Raw genomic sequence first — 15,945 nt, 5'->3', positions numbered from 1 at the left:
TATTCTCTTGGTCATTCATTGGAAGACGGTTCAGTCTCTTGAACTTCTAGGCCTCAACATCAGTCATGACCTTTCCTGGGCCACCAGATAGCAAGACTGGCCTCCAAAGCCAGCAGCAGACTGAGCATGCTCCATGCATCCAAGTTTTTCCCTGGAAAATCAAAACTACTCATAATCTACAAGATCTTTGTCTGGAGCTCAGTGTAGCACTGCTCTTTACTATGGGTTAGTGCCCCAGCATTACATCTGTCTCTCCGGGATTCTGTGCAATTTAAAACTCTCAAAATTATTGGAATCTCCCATTATGAGGCCGAAGCATTTGCTTTATACATTAGCATTGCACGCATGCATTAGCATTAGCATTACACTTAATGCATTAGCATTAGCATTAGCATTAGCATTAGCATTAGCATTAGCATTAAGTACCCCTTCCCTCCACTCCCTCCCCAAACGGCCCTCTCCCTTCCACAGATACCAACGTCCCTGTTCTCTAATGTTGTTGTGCTTGTATGCTTTCCTCTCTCCCCCTCTTGTCTCCCGCTCCCTTTACTTATGGCTTTGCAAGGCCCCTCCGTTTTAGGGGATGAGGGAAGGGAAGGAGGAAAATTTTTACCGTGCAAAGAGTGCTTTAGCCTCAGTGTTGCACAGGTAAAAAAAAAGGAAATTGTAATGCCCTCTGCCACCATCACCAGCTGGCGCTACACGGTACACATTTACGTAGAATTTACGCCCCTCCCCTCCACACCGCTGAATGAGGCCGCGGCCACATAGCCTATGTTACCCCACAGACAAAGTTGTATTTGTATTTGTACCCCAAGTAAAGTAGAAAAGTGTTTATAGCTGGAGTACCCGACGTTGCTTAATCGAAAAAGAAACATTAACATCAATGAGGGCAATATATAATGGAAAAGCAATTGCATCCAAATCAGAATTAATCACAAATGCCAAATCATCATTTCACCTTTTTGTTGAATAAATGCTGCTGAACGTTGCCGTTTATCACGTTTCTGAGTTAAGTATGATGACGTTCAGGAAGAAGAAGACGCCTTACCACCAACTTCAACCGCTTCTGGAATTGTTTGATTATTTGTGTTCAAATGACTCGTGATTGTTTGGTATTTATTTATGCGAATGTGTACTTGTATATAACTGTCATTACTCAAAAAGGCTTAGGCACTATCGAGCGATTTTTAAACAAGACCGAAAGTCTAAAAGCAGTGTAGCCGGGCTTGCAAAATATTATAAACCACAAACACATATGATTAGCTTTTTAAACAGTCGCTAATGCTGTTTATTATTATTTATTATTATTATTATTATTATTATTTTTTGAATACAAGATCGAGGCTCGTGAAAGAGCTAACATTAATCACACAAAAAGTCAAACCGACACATAAAGCATAATAAGGGGAGCGGTAGACATGATGAGGAGAGAGGGGGAAGCACACAAACACAACATTTGAGAGCAGGGACATCGGGAGATCTGTGGGAGGGAGGGGGCTTTGGGGGAGGAGGCGCGGGAAGGGGGGGGGGGTGGGGAGAGGTATGAAACACATGGACACTGCTGGAACTTCCAGGAAAGAAGTTGGAATTTAGAAAAAGTGGATCTGGGGTAAATTAGCGGGGGTAGAAAAGATCAAGGTTTTGGATGGGGAAGATAAGAGATGGTGGTGAACAGCTGTTTTAAAGACCTGGAGGGAGGAGTGGGATTGAAGAGAGTGAGAGAGTTTGTTCCAGAGGCGGGAGAAAAGAGGAATGAAGGAGTGAAGGTGAGCAGAGAGTCTTGATTTTGGCAGTTTCACCATAAGACGGTTGCTGGCAGATCTTGTGCGACCTATAGGAATATTTGGGGGACAGAGCACAGAGAGAGCTGGGGGAGCAAGGCCGGAGAGGAGTCGGTAGAAGACAGAAAGACCACCAACCTGCCTGCGGTGAGTGAGTGAAAGGCCCTCGGACATAGCTTCATCGCGGGAGATTCCAATGATTCTGAAAACTTTGGTTTCAACAGCGTGAAGCCGAGCTAGGTGTGAGGCAGGAGCACCAGCCCAGAGGGGGGAACAGTATTCCATTGAGCTGCGGATGAAAGCCTTGTATGTGGTGAAGAGCTCAGGTGTGCCAAGGAAGGACTTCGCATGACGGAGGATGCCCAGTCGGCGACTGGCTTTGGAGGCCAGATTTGAAATGTGGTTTTCCCAGGAAAGATCATGGCAGATAGTGAGACCCAAAAGCTTGAGCGGCAGAACTACTTGGAGAGGAATGTTGAGCAAGTAGATGGGAGGGTTGTCCAGTCGATCTTTTCAGAGAGACATAGTAAGAGTGTGAGATTTGTCAGGATTGAAAGACATGTTCCACTTGTTTGACCAGTCTGTGATTTTGTGATATTAAACATGCACAAATGTATAACATAAACAAATCATGCATAACATTAAACCAAAAAAATTGGAGGAATCCTCACATCCGTGAGGTAAATTTTACTTACAGACTGAGGGAAGATCTACTGTAATCTATATACCTCACAAGGGTTGGGTTATTAACATGCAATCTTAACATGCTAAAACATGGTTATTAACATGCTAAAAACTGAGGCGAATTCCTTACTTCCCCGGTTGTTAGTCCATACACCGCTTATCACCGACTCATGAACCACACACCGCTTCAATCCATTAGCCTTGTATTCACGACATTGGGATTAAAGTGTTATGGTCATACAGTCAGGTGAAAAAGTAAGTACACCCCATGTAAAGTTTTGACTTTTTCAACATATTTCAACATACAGCTATTTGATCTTCATTTCAACAATATTGATAGATAAAGGTGATATAATATAACAAATATCATGAAACATTTACATTTTGTAGACCATTGTATAATTTAAATAAACATAAATGCAAATTTCGCATGTGGAAAAAGTAAGTACACCCCGACATTTATCACTACTTCAAATACCTAAAATTAGAATCAGGTGCACCAGCTCAGGTGCAAATGATTAGAACATCATCAGAGAGGATCTTGGAGGAACCTGTCTCATCTAAACCTCAGACATTTAGTTTGGTTTGCTCTTTGTTGTTGAAGTGTGCGGTGTCACCATGCCGAGATCAAAAGAGCTCTCTGAGGCCTTCAGAAAGAAGGTTATAGATGCTTACGAGACTGGGAAGGGATTTAAAAAGTCTCCAAACAATTTGAAATCAATCATTCGACTGTCCAGAAGATCATCTACAATTGGAGAAGATTCCAAACAACTGCCATCTTGTTCAGGCCAGGCCGCCCCAGCAAGTTCAGCCCGAGAGCAGACCGCAAGATGCTGAAAGAAGTCTCTAAGAACCCCCAGAATGTCATCATGGGACCTACAGGTAGCTCTTGCCACTGTTGATGTCAAAGTGCACGGGTCTACCATTAGAAAGAGGCTGTACAAATTTGATCTACATGGGAGGTGTGCCAGGAGGAAACCTTTGCTGTCCAGAAAGAACATCAGGGCAAGACTAAAGTTTGCCAATGAACACCTCGGCAAAGACCAGCACTTCTGGAACAATGTGCTCTGGACAGATGAGTCAAAGGTAGAGCTATTTGCCCACAGTACCAGAAGACATGTTTGGTGAAAACCAAAGACAGCATTTGACCACAAGAACCTGATACCAACTGTAAAGCATGGTGGTGGAAATATTATGGTTTGGGGCAGCTTTGCTGCATCAGGGCCTGGGCAGCTCACCATCATATACAGTAACCCACTATGAATTCTTCATTGTGCCAGAGGGTGCTTGAGGATAATGTGAGGCCATCTGTCAGAGAGTTGAAGCTCAACCGAAGGTGGACCTTGCAACATGACAATGACCCTAAACATACCAGTAAATCCACCAAGGAATGGCTGAAAAGAAAGAAATGGAGGGCTCTGGAATGGCCAAGTCAAAGCCCGGATCTAAATCCCATCGAGATGTTGTGGGGGGATTTGAAACGAGCTGTGCATGCAAGAAACCCCTCAAACATCGCACAGCTGAACGAATTCTGCATGGAGGAGTGGGCAAAAATTTCTCCCAGTCGATGTCAGAGACTGGTAGACAGTTATAAGAAACGCCTACTTGAGGTTGTTTCTGCCAAAGGGGGCAATACCACATATTAGAGCCAAGGGTGTACTTACTTTTTCCACATGCGAAATTTGCATTTATGTTTATTTAAATTATACAATGGCCTACAAAATGTAAATGTTTCATGATATTTGTTATATTATATCACCTTTATCTATCAATATTGTTGAAATGAAGATCAAATAGCTGTATGTTGAAATATGTTGAAAAAGTCAAAACTTTATATGGGGTGTACATAATTTTTCATGTGACTGTATATATATATATGTGTGTGTGTGTGACTGTGTGTATATGTATATCAAGAAAGCTCAGAAATCGGTTTAAATCCAAGCCGTGAGTTACTAATCCCTCTCCCGGTTTTCCATCCTTCTCCCAGATGTAGCAGTTTTTGGTCGGAAGGAATTGCACAGAGTAAATAGCATGAGCTCCTCTCCGTTAAAACACGGTCAATAATTTTTCATCAAATGCTTCTCTTTCTAAGTGATCACAGGTCCATGTTTGAGCTTGCACAAAAATCATGGACAATGACATCAAGGCACCATTACATTAATTATGATTATTAATGTAGACAATTGACCAGTCAACATAGTATATGGGATTTGAACTTGGTATCCCAGCCAGCATGAGCTGGGCTTCCAAAGGAATGTAAAACAGATCAACCCTATTACGAAATATTATTCTACTAAGTCCAGAATTCGTCTCGTAAGTCCTTGTGGTGTCCATCTTGTTTATCCCATGTGCTTTGTCCCAACCCTCTCCCTTCCTCAGATCTCCCGATGTCCCTGTTCTCTACCATTGTTGTACTTCCCTCTCTTCCCCTCGTGTCTCCCGCCCCCTTTATTATATGTTTCGTGTTTGTTTCTGTTTATATTTTTTGCGTTTTATGTGTCAGCTCTTACACGCCTCGACTTTGCATTAAAAAAATATATACAATTCCCAAGTACATTGAATAAAACTCCTTGTGAGGCCTACCTCTGCTTCAGCCTTTCTTGGCTGGAGGACTAGTAGCTGTAGAACTTGCAAAGCAAGGGAAGGGAAAGAAACAAACAACAAACAAGTCAAATCAAGAGTAACATTGATACTGCATTTATTATATATATATATATATTGCTACGGTTTTGAGATTGGCACAATAAAGTCATTAAAAGTTAAAGGGTTGCCCCCCATAGTCACATGAACAACATCAAGGCCCATTTGTAGTATAGTTACGTCTTAGTATGTGTAAGAATAGGTCATTTCCCCTCTTAATGCCTGCGTTGTGTAAAGACAGGAAAATAGGCTTTACTTGCCACCAATTTCCCAGCCACCCTAGCCTCGATCCAGTTTGTTAAGCATTGGCTGCCCACTATTCGAGTAACACGAGGTAGGCCTAAAAAGGGTGGGGCCGGCGTTGAGGTCGGGGAGCGGCAGGGGGAGATGGTAAGAGCCACCAGCCAATCAGGGCTCGAGCGGCATGGCGTGAGAGGGCGTGGTGAGGCGCGTCTGGTGAGTTCAAGAAGGTTCACGGGGCGTGCCTATATAAGTCGCTGCGAAAAGCCCTCGAAAGGACTTGTTGAGAAGGACCTGATGGAGTAGTCAGGTTCACTATGTTTTTTCGTTCAAAATCATGGTAGATTAGCAAACCTATACATTTTTGGAAACGTTATTACATGGTAAATCTAATAATCAATGTTTACATTTGCCAATTCCGACCAATTCGATTCGACCAATTCGACCAATTCGACCAATCGACCAATTCCATTCGACCAATTCGACCATTCGACCAATCGCTTCGATCGACCATTCGACCATTCGACCAATTCGATCGATTCGATTCGATTCGATTCATCGAATTCGATTCGATCGACCATTCGACCAATTCGATTTGCCAATCAATTTGACCGACCTTTGCTTGTGTGGAACGGAATGTGAAAACGATGCGGACTATATTGTCGGATACGAAACACAGGACGGTGATGACGAACTCTAAATGGCATATTCTGTAATCGTGTGTGTTTGATGCCATTGACTGCCTGTGTATATTTTGTCATTGACTGCCTGTGTAGATGTGAAGTTATACTGACTGCATGTGTATATATGATTTTGCTGACTGCCTGTGTATGTTTGGTGATATGAATGATTGTGACACATTTTGATGTTATTAACTGCCTGTACAAAATGATAACATGTATTTGATTATGCAACTTATCGCGAAAATAAAGACAGTATTTTGGAATTCAAAACCTTTGATTCGTGTCTTACCATTCCCCATAGCACTAATTTGATACTTTCATTGGATTCCTTGTCCCTGAAAATATAGGTTTAGTATATTTTTAAAAGTTTTTAGGGTAATTAGAGGCAGAAATAGAACAAAATATGTATTTTACAGTGGCCATTTTGAAAATCCAAAATGGCCGCCATACAGGTATCTCTCCAAATGTAAACATTGATTTTTAGTTTCCTTATGCTATAACCTTTCCAAAAATGTATAGATTTGCTAATCTACCATGATTTTGAACGAAATATAATTTATTGACATAGTGAACCTAACTAGAGGAGGACTTGTTGAGGACTTGTTGGGAGAGGACTTGATGCGAGGACTTGAGGGGGTTTGTCGTTGTGAAAGGACTCGCATGCCAGGACTCGCAGAGGAGAGAGAAAGGATTCGGACTCGCAAGATAAGCGTGTTGTTTGGAGAACTTGCGGAGGATACACGCGTTGTTTAAGGACTTGCGCAGAGAGAGAAGAAGAGGCGTTGAACTGTGCCAAGTACGCGGGCGCAGCCAGACACACCGTTAACGCTTATTGCGCTTTCCAGCCACACGAGTAAGCGCGGCCATAGCCGCAAGTGAATAACCGCCAGCCGCATCAAAGTCCGCTCCCTACCAATTCGCCCCGTGATAACTCGCTCCATTCAGACGACACGCGGAGAGCTCCTGCCTTCACCTACTCCAAAGGACGTGCCGGGGACCGGAGAGAACTGCACGAGAGCCATCCCTGGGCGAGCTGGTGAACATCGTCCTGCCATCTGCAATCCCCGTGTGAGTGTGTGTGTGAGATGGGCCCGTGTCCTTGGGTATTAAGTAAGACTGTTTTTAAGGATTTTCTCTGTGCCTCTGCTCTTGAACCATTGTACATTGTAAATAATAATAATTAAACCTGTTTAATTAAACCTAATTAAACCTTTGCTTCCCAATTCGATCGCCTTTGTGATTTCTCCATTGACTAAGCGTGGTACGAATAAGAACCGCTTGAATCGGGGTCTAGTAAGTGATAACGGCGCGGATCGCGTGTACGCAACCGCTCGGCGTATCAACACACGTGGTTCGTGCGGGGCTTATCTCCTCGCTTCAGGGCAGCGCGAGTATTTAGGTAATAGCCAATTTGGTCCTAATACCCGATTTCGCGCTGTCCGGAAGGGACGTTATCGGTCCTGGGTCACGCTGGTCAGTCAAAGACAAGGGGAATAATCCCCCCTTGGTAAGGGGAGAAGGCCGGCGGCAGATCCGCAACAATTGGTAGTCAGGAGTGGGGATTTGGAACCTGGGACGAAATCTTTTAGACCAAATTTTGGACACCAATTGTAATATTGGCCACAACAATTGGTGTCGGGGAGTGGGATTTGGAACCCAAACCAAATTTTTTTGGACAAATTTGGCCAAAATTATGAGCAACCGAAATTTAGTTTTTTAAGTATTACAATCCAAATTTAATTCGTGCCATGGCTAGCCAAGATGGTCGAATGCCGGTGGGGGGTAAATGAGGAGGTAGAGGAGGTAGAATCAATAACCCAGGACCCCCGGGAAGAATTGGGAGAAATGGAGGAGGACTTTGATGAGGGGCCAGCAGTCGGGGTAGAAAATGGCGGCGCCTCGCACATGGCGGCGAGAGCCGAGCCCGTGGTGCCAGGGGACTGGGGTCTTTTTATGATTCAACTTGCGGCAAGCTTCGAGAAAGTGAATGATAACAGCAATAAAATGGATGGCCAAATTAAAGAAATGGGGAATAAATCCACCCGGGACATTTAAAAAAAAGGGTGATGAATTGGAAAACAAAATGGGTGGCCAATTGAAAGAAATGGGGGACAAATCTACCCGGGAATTGGAAGAGGTAAAAAAACGGACTGGAAAGCAAAATTGACACCCGAAAGAACGAATTGAAAAAAATGAGGGTGGCGTCTAAGAGGGAAAAGAAAGAGATGGGGAAGGACATAAGGCGCATGTTGAGCGAAGAGGTCGCAAAGGGACGCGACGAGGTAACGCAGTGCGAGGAACGTGTGGAAAGCGAGCTTGGGCAGAGCGCAGTTAAGTTGACCGGGGCTATAGAAATCGCGACTCGTGGTGTGGAAAAGCCGACGGCCGCCGAATTAGAAGAGGAAATTTGAAGCACACCGGCGGTCGTCGAGGAAAAAGAAACTGAAATGTGTATAGTTGAAATTGGGGTTGAAGAGACGAGAGGAAAAGTAAATGTATCATGGGAGGAAGAAATGGAATATGTGCAAAGTCCGTTTTCGCATTGTGATGCCGTGCTTGCTAATCCCAATAAAGGTTTGCAGGTGCTGGCAAAGAAGGTCCTTAAGGTGAGTAGGAGCGTGTATGGTGCGAAAATGTTTGGCGCGAAAAGATTTTTGGCACGCTTGGGATCGAGACGTAACCCGGGCGCTCGTGGAAGGTCCGTGGTGCGTTGTGTGAGGGTGAATGGCGCGCGTGTGCAAACGGCACCAAAGCGCGAGTGTATAACAGAGTGTATGTCGGAAGAGTGTGAAACAGAGTGTGAAACCGAGTGTGAAACAGAGTGTGCGATGGCCGCGAGTGAGAGCAAATGCGCACCAGAGCGTGTTGAGGGGAGTGTGCAGGAGTGCACACCAGAGCGCGTGATTGGGTGTGCAACAGGAGATTACACACCCATGGGTAAGTGTGCGCTGATTGGGTGTGTACCCAGAGAGTGCACACCCATGGTTATTACAGAGTGTGTAACGGAGTGTGGGAGTGGTATGAGAGCGCCAGGATGTGCACGAGGGTGTGTGATGATGGAGTGTGCGAACGGCATGAGTGCGCCTGAGTGGTGTGCACCTGAGTGTGTAAGGGAAGAGAATGCATAGGAGAGTGCAGTAATAGAATGCAGGAAGTGTATGGAAGGCGCTGGAGCGGCGCATTGTACGAGTATGGAGCGGGTCGCGAGGTGTGGAAATGCGGCTTGAGCATCGACGCAGACCGGGGCAGCCTTTAGGGCGACGGATAGCCGACGCTAGCCCTCGGTGCGTGGTGCGCTTTGTGTGCTGCGGGGATCGGCAGGGATCGTTGCCGCGGCGGAGTGCACAATTCGCGCCGGGCCCCGCCCTGTATGGTCGGTGCGGCGCCTTGGCGGGAAAGGCGATCGGCATGGTTCGAGGGGGGGGGGTAGGAGAGGTCAGAACTTTGCCCCTTGGTGGGCACGGTGCTCCGACCGTGGGTGGCTGGGCCATCATGCCGGGGACCGAAAGGCTCCGCGCAGAGATGGCGCCTGGAACCTAGGCCCAACAAAACCTCCTCCCCTGAATCGAAAATGCCGGCCGGACCCAACCAACAGGAGACCAACCACCCATATGCATTGCTCGGCTTTTCGAAGCCGAGCTGTGATGACGAAAATGTATTGCCGCACGGAGAGGTTCAAGTATAGTAGAAAAATTGCAGTAGTATTGGGGAATGGTACCCGGCGTGGGGGAATGGAAGTTTTACCATCCCTTACTTGGGGCACATGAGCAATAGATTATGGAGTGGCAGTGAAAACTAGCCGAGGGCGGGCTAGGATATTGTTAGCGATTTAGAAATGACAATAGGGACGAGATTTAAGTAGTGACTTTTGTACAGGTAGAGGGGACGCAGTCAGATTAGATGGATGATAATGACGAGGGAGTGCTTAGTGTAAGGGAAGACGGGAAAGCACGAGTATTAGGGGGAAAAGCAGCTCGTTATATGATGCTGTGTGTGTGTGGATGAGCTTGAACAAATGAGGAATTGAATGGGAATCACTGTGTGTGTGGAACTTGAGATTGAGGCGCAAATGAGGAATTGGTCGGGGATAACCGGAGGTAGTGTATGAGTGGTGTATTGAGGACAAGTGGAATTGTGTTGAGTGAATTGACTTACAGGGGGTGCAATTGGAGAAAAGGTGTGTGAGTACAAGAGGTGTGCAAGAGAGCTTGGTGTGTGGAATAAATGGTGTGGAATGAGTGGTGTGGAATGCTTGGTGCGGGATAGAAGGTGTGGAATGCATGGTGCGAAGGAGTGAATGGGGGAAGATGGACCCCTTCACGAATACCTGGGTAGGGTAGTTTAAAGTTAGGTAGAGGGCTTAGGTAAATTGTTGGATATTGACACCTGTGGTGCAGGAACTAGCAGTGAATTGCTTTGGAGGGTGCGTGAGTCTGTGGAATGGCTGGGTGTGTGGGCTTTGTTGGTGCGTATGGTTATTGGGGCACTCCGCCACTGGTAGTTTGTCGGCCAGGTGAGGCCGCAGGTAGGCTCTGGGAGCCAGTTAGAGTTATGAGTAGTGTTCAGTGGGGCCCGAGGATCCAGGAGAAGGACCCGGGTAGCCCAATGCCGAGGAGGGCATCAGAGGGGTGAGAGAGCCAGGAGGGGCCTTCCCCAGTTTAGGTAGTCGCAAGGAGCAAGGTAAGCTCGGGTGGCGACTTCGGTGGCAAAGGTGCGCAGGTAGTTGGACCTGCTAGTTGAGCCACATGACCCAGCCCCGAAATTGTACAAAGGCACAGTATGAAAAATTGGGGAGTGAGACCCAAATTTGAGGGCACCACAGGGTGGGTCAATGGGAATTGGTTTTTAGAACCACATAGTGTAACGATGGCTAATTGAATTGGCAGGGCAAGACCCCGGGTAGTGTAACTGAGTTAATGTTATAAGAGTATAGTTAGGATGAGGAATCTCTTCGCACCATCCACATCCACTCACCAAGGGAGACGGAACTCCACACCAGGTTTTGTGAACGATTTGAGTTGGTGAGACGCATCTCGACATGATTTGACAATGTGTTTATTCCATTCCTTCCTTCTTGGGAGGGATTGGAAGACGAATTTGGTTTAGAGGGGGATATGGGAGACAAGACGTAGTGACGAATTTGTAAATTGTAAATACAGGGAGGGGCAAGGGTGGTGTAGGCTGACATGGGGGGGTACGAACGGTTAGGGACGAGCTTGCTCTGCTCGCTCTCCCGCGCCCCTCATGTTGCATTAATAATAATAATAATAATTAATAATAAAGGAGTCTTATACTATACGTATAGCCCCATCAAGCAGAGTAAACGACCCTCATGGTGCTTTACATTATCATGCGAATGCACACACACCGCACACACATACACAAACATACACACACACAGACACACCTTCACTCTTGCCCTATTCCTCTCCCTCCCCATTCAAAACTCACAGATGTGTACTCCCCCTCCTCCTCCCCTCCCTCCCCTGCACATGTACACAGACATACTCTCGATCTCTGTCCCACCTCAAACCAAAGGGAAAACAGGACTTAGACTTTAAAAGACTTGTGAAACAGATAGGTTTTGAGGGAGGTATTAAAGGCAGGAAGAGAGTCGACATGTCGAACAGAGGAAGGCAAGTCATTCCAGAGCAGAGGTGCAGCAAAGGAAAAGGATTTCTCGGCAAACGACTTGGTGCTGGTGCGCGGCGGCTCTAAGGTCATGGAGTCGTCGCTTGAATGAAGCCGTCGCCGAGGTTCATAGAGAGTGAGCAAATCGGAGAGATAGTGAGGACCCGTTCCACACAATGTTTTGTAACATAGTATGCAAATTTTGAATTGCACACGAGCAGAGACAGGCAGCCAGTGTAAAGATTCAAGAAGCGGAGTAACATGGTCAGACTTCTTCGCCTTACAGACAAGACGAGCGGCAGAGTTTTGAACCTTTTTTTTTTTTTTTTTTTTTTTTTTTTTTGTATACAATATCGAGGCTCGTGAAAGAGCGAACATTAATCACACAGAAAGACAAACCGACACATAAAACATATAACATAGGGAGCGGTAGACAAGATGGGGAGAGAGGGGGAAGGACACAAACACAACATTTGAGAGCAGGGACCGAGAGACATGGAGACATCGAGAGATCTGAGAGAGGGCGAGGGCTTTGGGGGGGGGGGCGTGGGAAGGGGGCAGTGGGAGAGGTATAAAACATATGGACACTGCCAGGACTTCCAGGAAAGAAGTTGGAATTTCAAACAAGGTGGATCTGGGGTGAATTAGCGGGGGTAGAAAAGATCAAGGTTTTGGATGGGGGAAGATAAGAGATGGTGGTGAACAGCTGTTTTAAAGACCTGGAGGGAGGAGTGGGATTGAAGGGAGTGAGGGAGTTTGTTCCAGAGGCGGGAGAAAAGAGGAATGAAAGAGTGAAGGTGAGCGGAGAGCCGAGATTTCGGCAGTTTAACCATCAGAGGGTTGCTGGCAGATCTTGTGCGACCTGTAGGAATATTTGGGGGACAGAGCACAGAGAGAGCTGGGGGTGCAAGGCCGGAGAGGAGTCGGTAGAAGACAGAAAGACCACCTACCTGCCTGCGGTGAGTGAGTGAAAGGCCCTCAGAGATAGCTTCATCGCGGGAGATTCCAATAATTCTGAAAGCTTTGGTTTCAACAGCGTGAAGCCGAGCTAGGTGTGAGGCAGGAGCACCGGCCCATAGGGGAGAACAGTATTCCATTGAGCTGCGGATGAAAGCCTTGTATGTGGTGAGGAGCTCAGGTGTGCCGAGGAAGGACTTCGCACGACGGAGGATGCCCAGTCGGCGACTGGCTTTGGAGGCCAGCTTGGAAATGTGGTTTTCCCAAGAAAGATCATGGCAGATAGTGAGACCCAAAATCTTGAGCGACAAAACTTCTTGGAGAGGATTGTTGAGAAAGTAGATGGGAGGGTTGTCCAGTCGATCTTTTCGGAGAGACATAGTAAGAGTGTGAGATTTGTCAGGATTGAAAGACATGTTCCACTTGTTTGACCAGTCTGTGATTTTGTCCAGGTCTTCAGAGAGTGAGGAGGCAGCAGACTGCCGATCTGAGGGAAGAGGAATGGAGCGGCAGAGAGTGGAGTCATCAGCAAAGAGATAGAGAGGATTTTCGAGAGAGTCAGAGAGATCATTGATGAAGACCAGAAAAAGCACGGGGCCCAGAACACTGCCTTGGGGAACTCCAGCCTGAACAGGAAGAGGAGATGAGAGAAACCCATTCAGGGCCACACGTTGACGACGACTAGAGAGGAAGTCCGCCAGCCATGCGTGGAGATTTCCATGGATACCAAAAGAGGAGAGTTTGGTGAGCAGAGCGGGGTGCCAGACCGTGTCGAAGGCACGTGATATGTCGAGGGAGACAGCTCTAATTTCCTGTTTGGCATTGAGGACCTCCATCCATTGTTGAGACAGCAGAAGCAGAATGTCCAGAGTAGAGTGACCTGGTCTGAAACCAAATTGATGATCAGAGATCAAGCCATTGGAGAAGAGGAAAGATTTCATATCAGAAGCAATGATGGATTCCATGACTTTGCTGATAATTGGGAGAAGGCTGATTGGTCTGTAGTTGCTAGGATCTGTTTTTGCACCTTTTTTGTGCAAAGCGGTGATGTTGGCTGATTTCCAAGCAGATGGCAGTTGACCTTGAGCAAAAGAGAGGGTGAAGAGAACAGAGAGAGGGTGAGATAGAGCAGCAGAGCAGGATTTTAGGACCCGTGGGCTGATGCCGTCGGGTCCAGTTGCAGAATCAGAGTCGAGGGTTGACAGAAACTTTTCCACCTTGTCAGGAGGAAAGGACACGGAGTCCAGGAGCAGCAGGGTACGACTGGGTATGGTGGGTTCAGAGAGGGATGGGTTTGGGACACAAGATTTTGTAACTTATCCAAGAGAAACTGAAGGCAGCCAGCATACAAAGAATTACAATAGTCTAGCCTTGAGAGGACAAGGGCACAGACCAGAGATAGAGCAGCTTGAGGAATAAGAAAGTGGTGAATGGATGCGATCTTTCGCAGCTGAAAGTATGCTGATTTGCAAGTTTGAAGTATTTGCTTGGAAAATGTCATGTTACAGTCGAAAACCACACCAAGGTTCTTGGCCGACGAAACAAAGTTTACATCGGTTTCACCAACATGAATAGTGGTAGGAAGTGAACATTGTAGAGGACATCTGTGCGATCTTACAATCATAGACTCTGTTTTAGCATCGTTCAGCTGAAGTTTGTTTTGGGTCATCCACGCCTTCACGTCGGCAATACAGCCTTCTAACACTTCAACAGTGGGCACGATTTGTTGAATCGTGCTTCCTTTGTACAGTTGATTGTTGTCCGCAAAGGCGTGGTGATCAACTGAATGTCTGGCAACAAGATCAAATAGAGGCTGAGTGTACAAAAGAAAGAGGATAGGTCCCAGGACTGAGCCCTGGGGAACGCCAAAGGAAAGCGGAGAAGGGGCTGATTTCTGGCCATTGACAACAACTGTTTGCACTCTATCAGTAAGATAGGACATCAGCCAAGAAAGGGGAGTACCAGTTTTACCAAATGTGATTTCAAGACGACGAATTAAGACACAATGGTCAATCGTGTCAAAGGCGGCAGACAAGTCCAAAAGAGCAAGAACGGAAACCTTACCACAGTCAAGAGAGGTCAGAAGATCATTGGTTATTCTTAGGAGAGCGGTCTCGGTGCTATGGCCTGGTCTATATGCTGACTGGCGAGAATTGAAAAGATTATTTGAAACTAGATGGTCATTCATCTGTGATAGCACAATTCTTTCTGTGATCTTTGACAGGAAAGACAGGTTGGAGATAGGACGGTAATTTTTCATGCCGTTAAGGTCAAGGGTGGGCTGTTTAAGAAGTGGTTTAACAAGAGCTTGCTTAAAGAGAAGCGGAAATGAACCCGTAGTCAGAGAATCATTGATAACTGCAGTAATAAATGGGAGGAGGGTGTCCAAACACTCAATAAACAAATCGGTGGGAAGGGGGTCGAGATCACATGTTTTTGTGTTTGACTTGAGGATTGTACATTTGACAATTTCCTCAGTAACAGGAGTAAACAAACTAAGAGGTCGTCCGTGAAAGCAGTGTTCAGCATCATCAAAGGAAAGGAGTGACTGCTTGTCAAGATTGTTTCTTATTGACTGAATTTTATTGTGAAAGAAATGCAGGAAGCGTTGGGGTAGTTCGTTTTGAGGAAACACAGTGGGAAGAACGGATTTATTTTTGGTGGCAAGCAGGCGGTTGGTAATGCTGAACAGTTGCTTGCAGGAGGAGCTCCTAGTAATCCGATCAGAAATATATGACGTTTTTGCTTTCAGAATGATTTTTATGACGAGTCTTTTAGCTATGTTATACAACTGTTTATGGACTGTGAGGCCAGTCTTCAGCCACTGTCTCTCGGCACGTCGTCGTTCCTTTTTGGCAGCCCTGACTTCGTCGCTGACTGCACTGAACCACGGAGTACTCCTGCGTCTGGGAATGGCGCGCCGTGTCGCTGGAGCATGACAGTCCAATGCTGTGCGGAGGCAACAGTCGAGGTCTTCTGCAGTGACATAGGAACGGCCAGAGAGACGGGTGTGAAGGTCTACTTTAAAGGCGGAACGGTCGATGGCACGAATGTTGCGGGCAGTGATGAAGGTGGGCTGAAGACGAGGAACAGCAAATACTCAGGTAGCTGGTGACACAGAAGTGGTCTGAGGTGATAGCACAGGTCACTGACGTGGACTGCACCAACTGATCATCGCATCTGTGCACTAACCAATCCAGGATGTGTCCTTTAACGTGTGTGGGTTGGGAGACAGACTGAGACAGACTAAAAGTAGAAAGGAGGTCAATGATCTTTGAAGTGAGAGGATGTTGTGGTTGGTCGTAGTGGACGTTGAAATCTCCAAG

General features: G+C 46.4%; 2 protein-coding genes across 2 annotated transcripts in view; one reads left to right on the top strand and one right to left on the bottom strand.

Annotated features, from left to right (window-relative positions):
• PDCD11 (programmed cell death 11) overlaps window positions 1–15,945 on the top strand; it is a 698,902-nt gene that overhangs the window by 154,962 nt on the left and 527,995 nt on the right. The gene's annotated exons all lie outside the window — the stretch shown is intronic.
• Window positions 1–15,945, bottom strand: part of SLC18A2 (solute carrier family 18 member A2) — a 190,788-nt gene that overhangs the window by 60,233 nt on the left and 114,610 nt on the right. The window contains exon 7 of the mRNA XM_068111736.2: window positions 5,052–5,095. Coding sequence (XP_067967837.2) covers window positions 5,052–5,095 — 44 coding nt within the window. The remainder of the gene's footprint in view (window positions 1–5,051; window positions 5,096–15,945) is intronic.

Source organism: Myxine glutinosa, chromosome 3, assembly GCF_964187855.1.
Source record: "Myxine glutinosa chromosome 3, kmMyxGlut1.1, whole genome shotgun sequence".
Lineage (NCBI taxonomy): Eukaryota > Metazoa > Chordata > Myxini > Myxiniformes > Myxinidae > Myxine > Myxine glutinosa.
The sequence above is the reverse complement of the archived record's forward strand: the minus strand, read 5'-3'. Positions and strand labels throughout refer to the sequence as shown.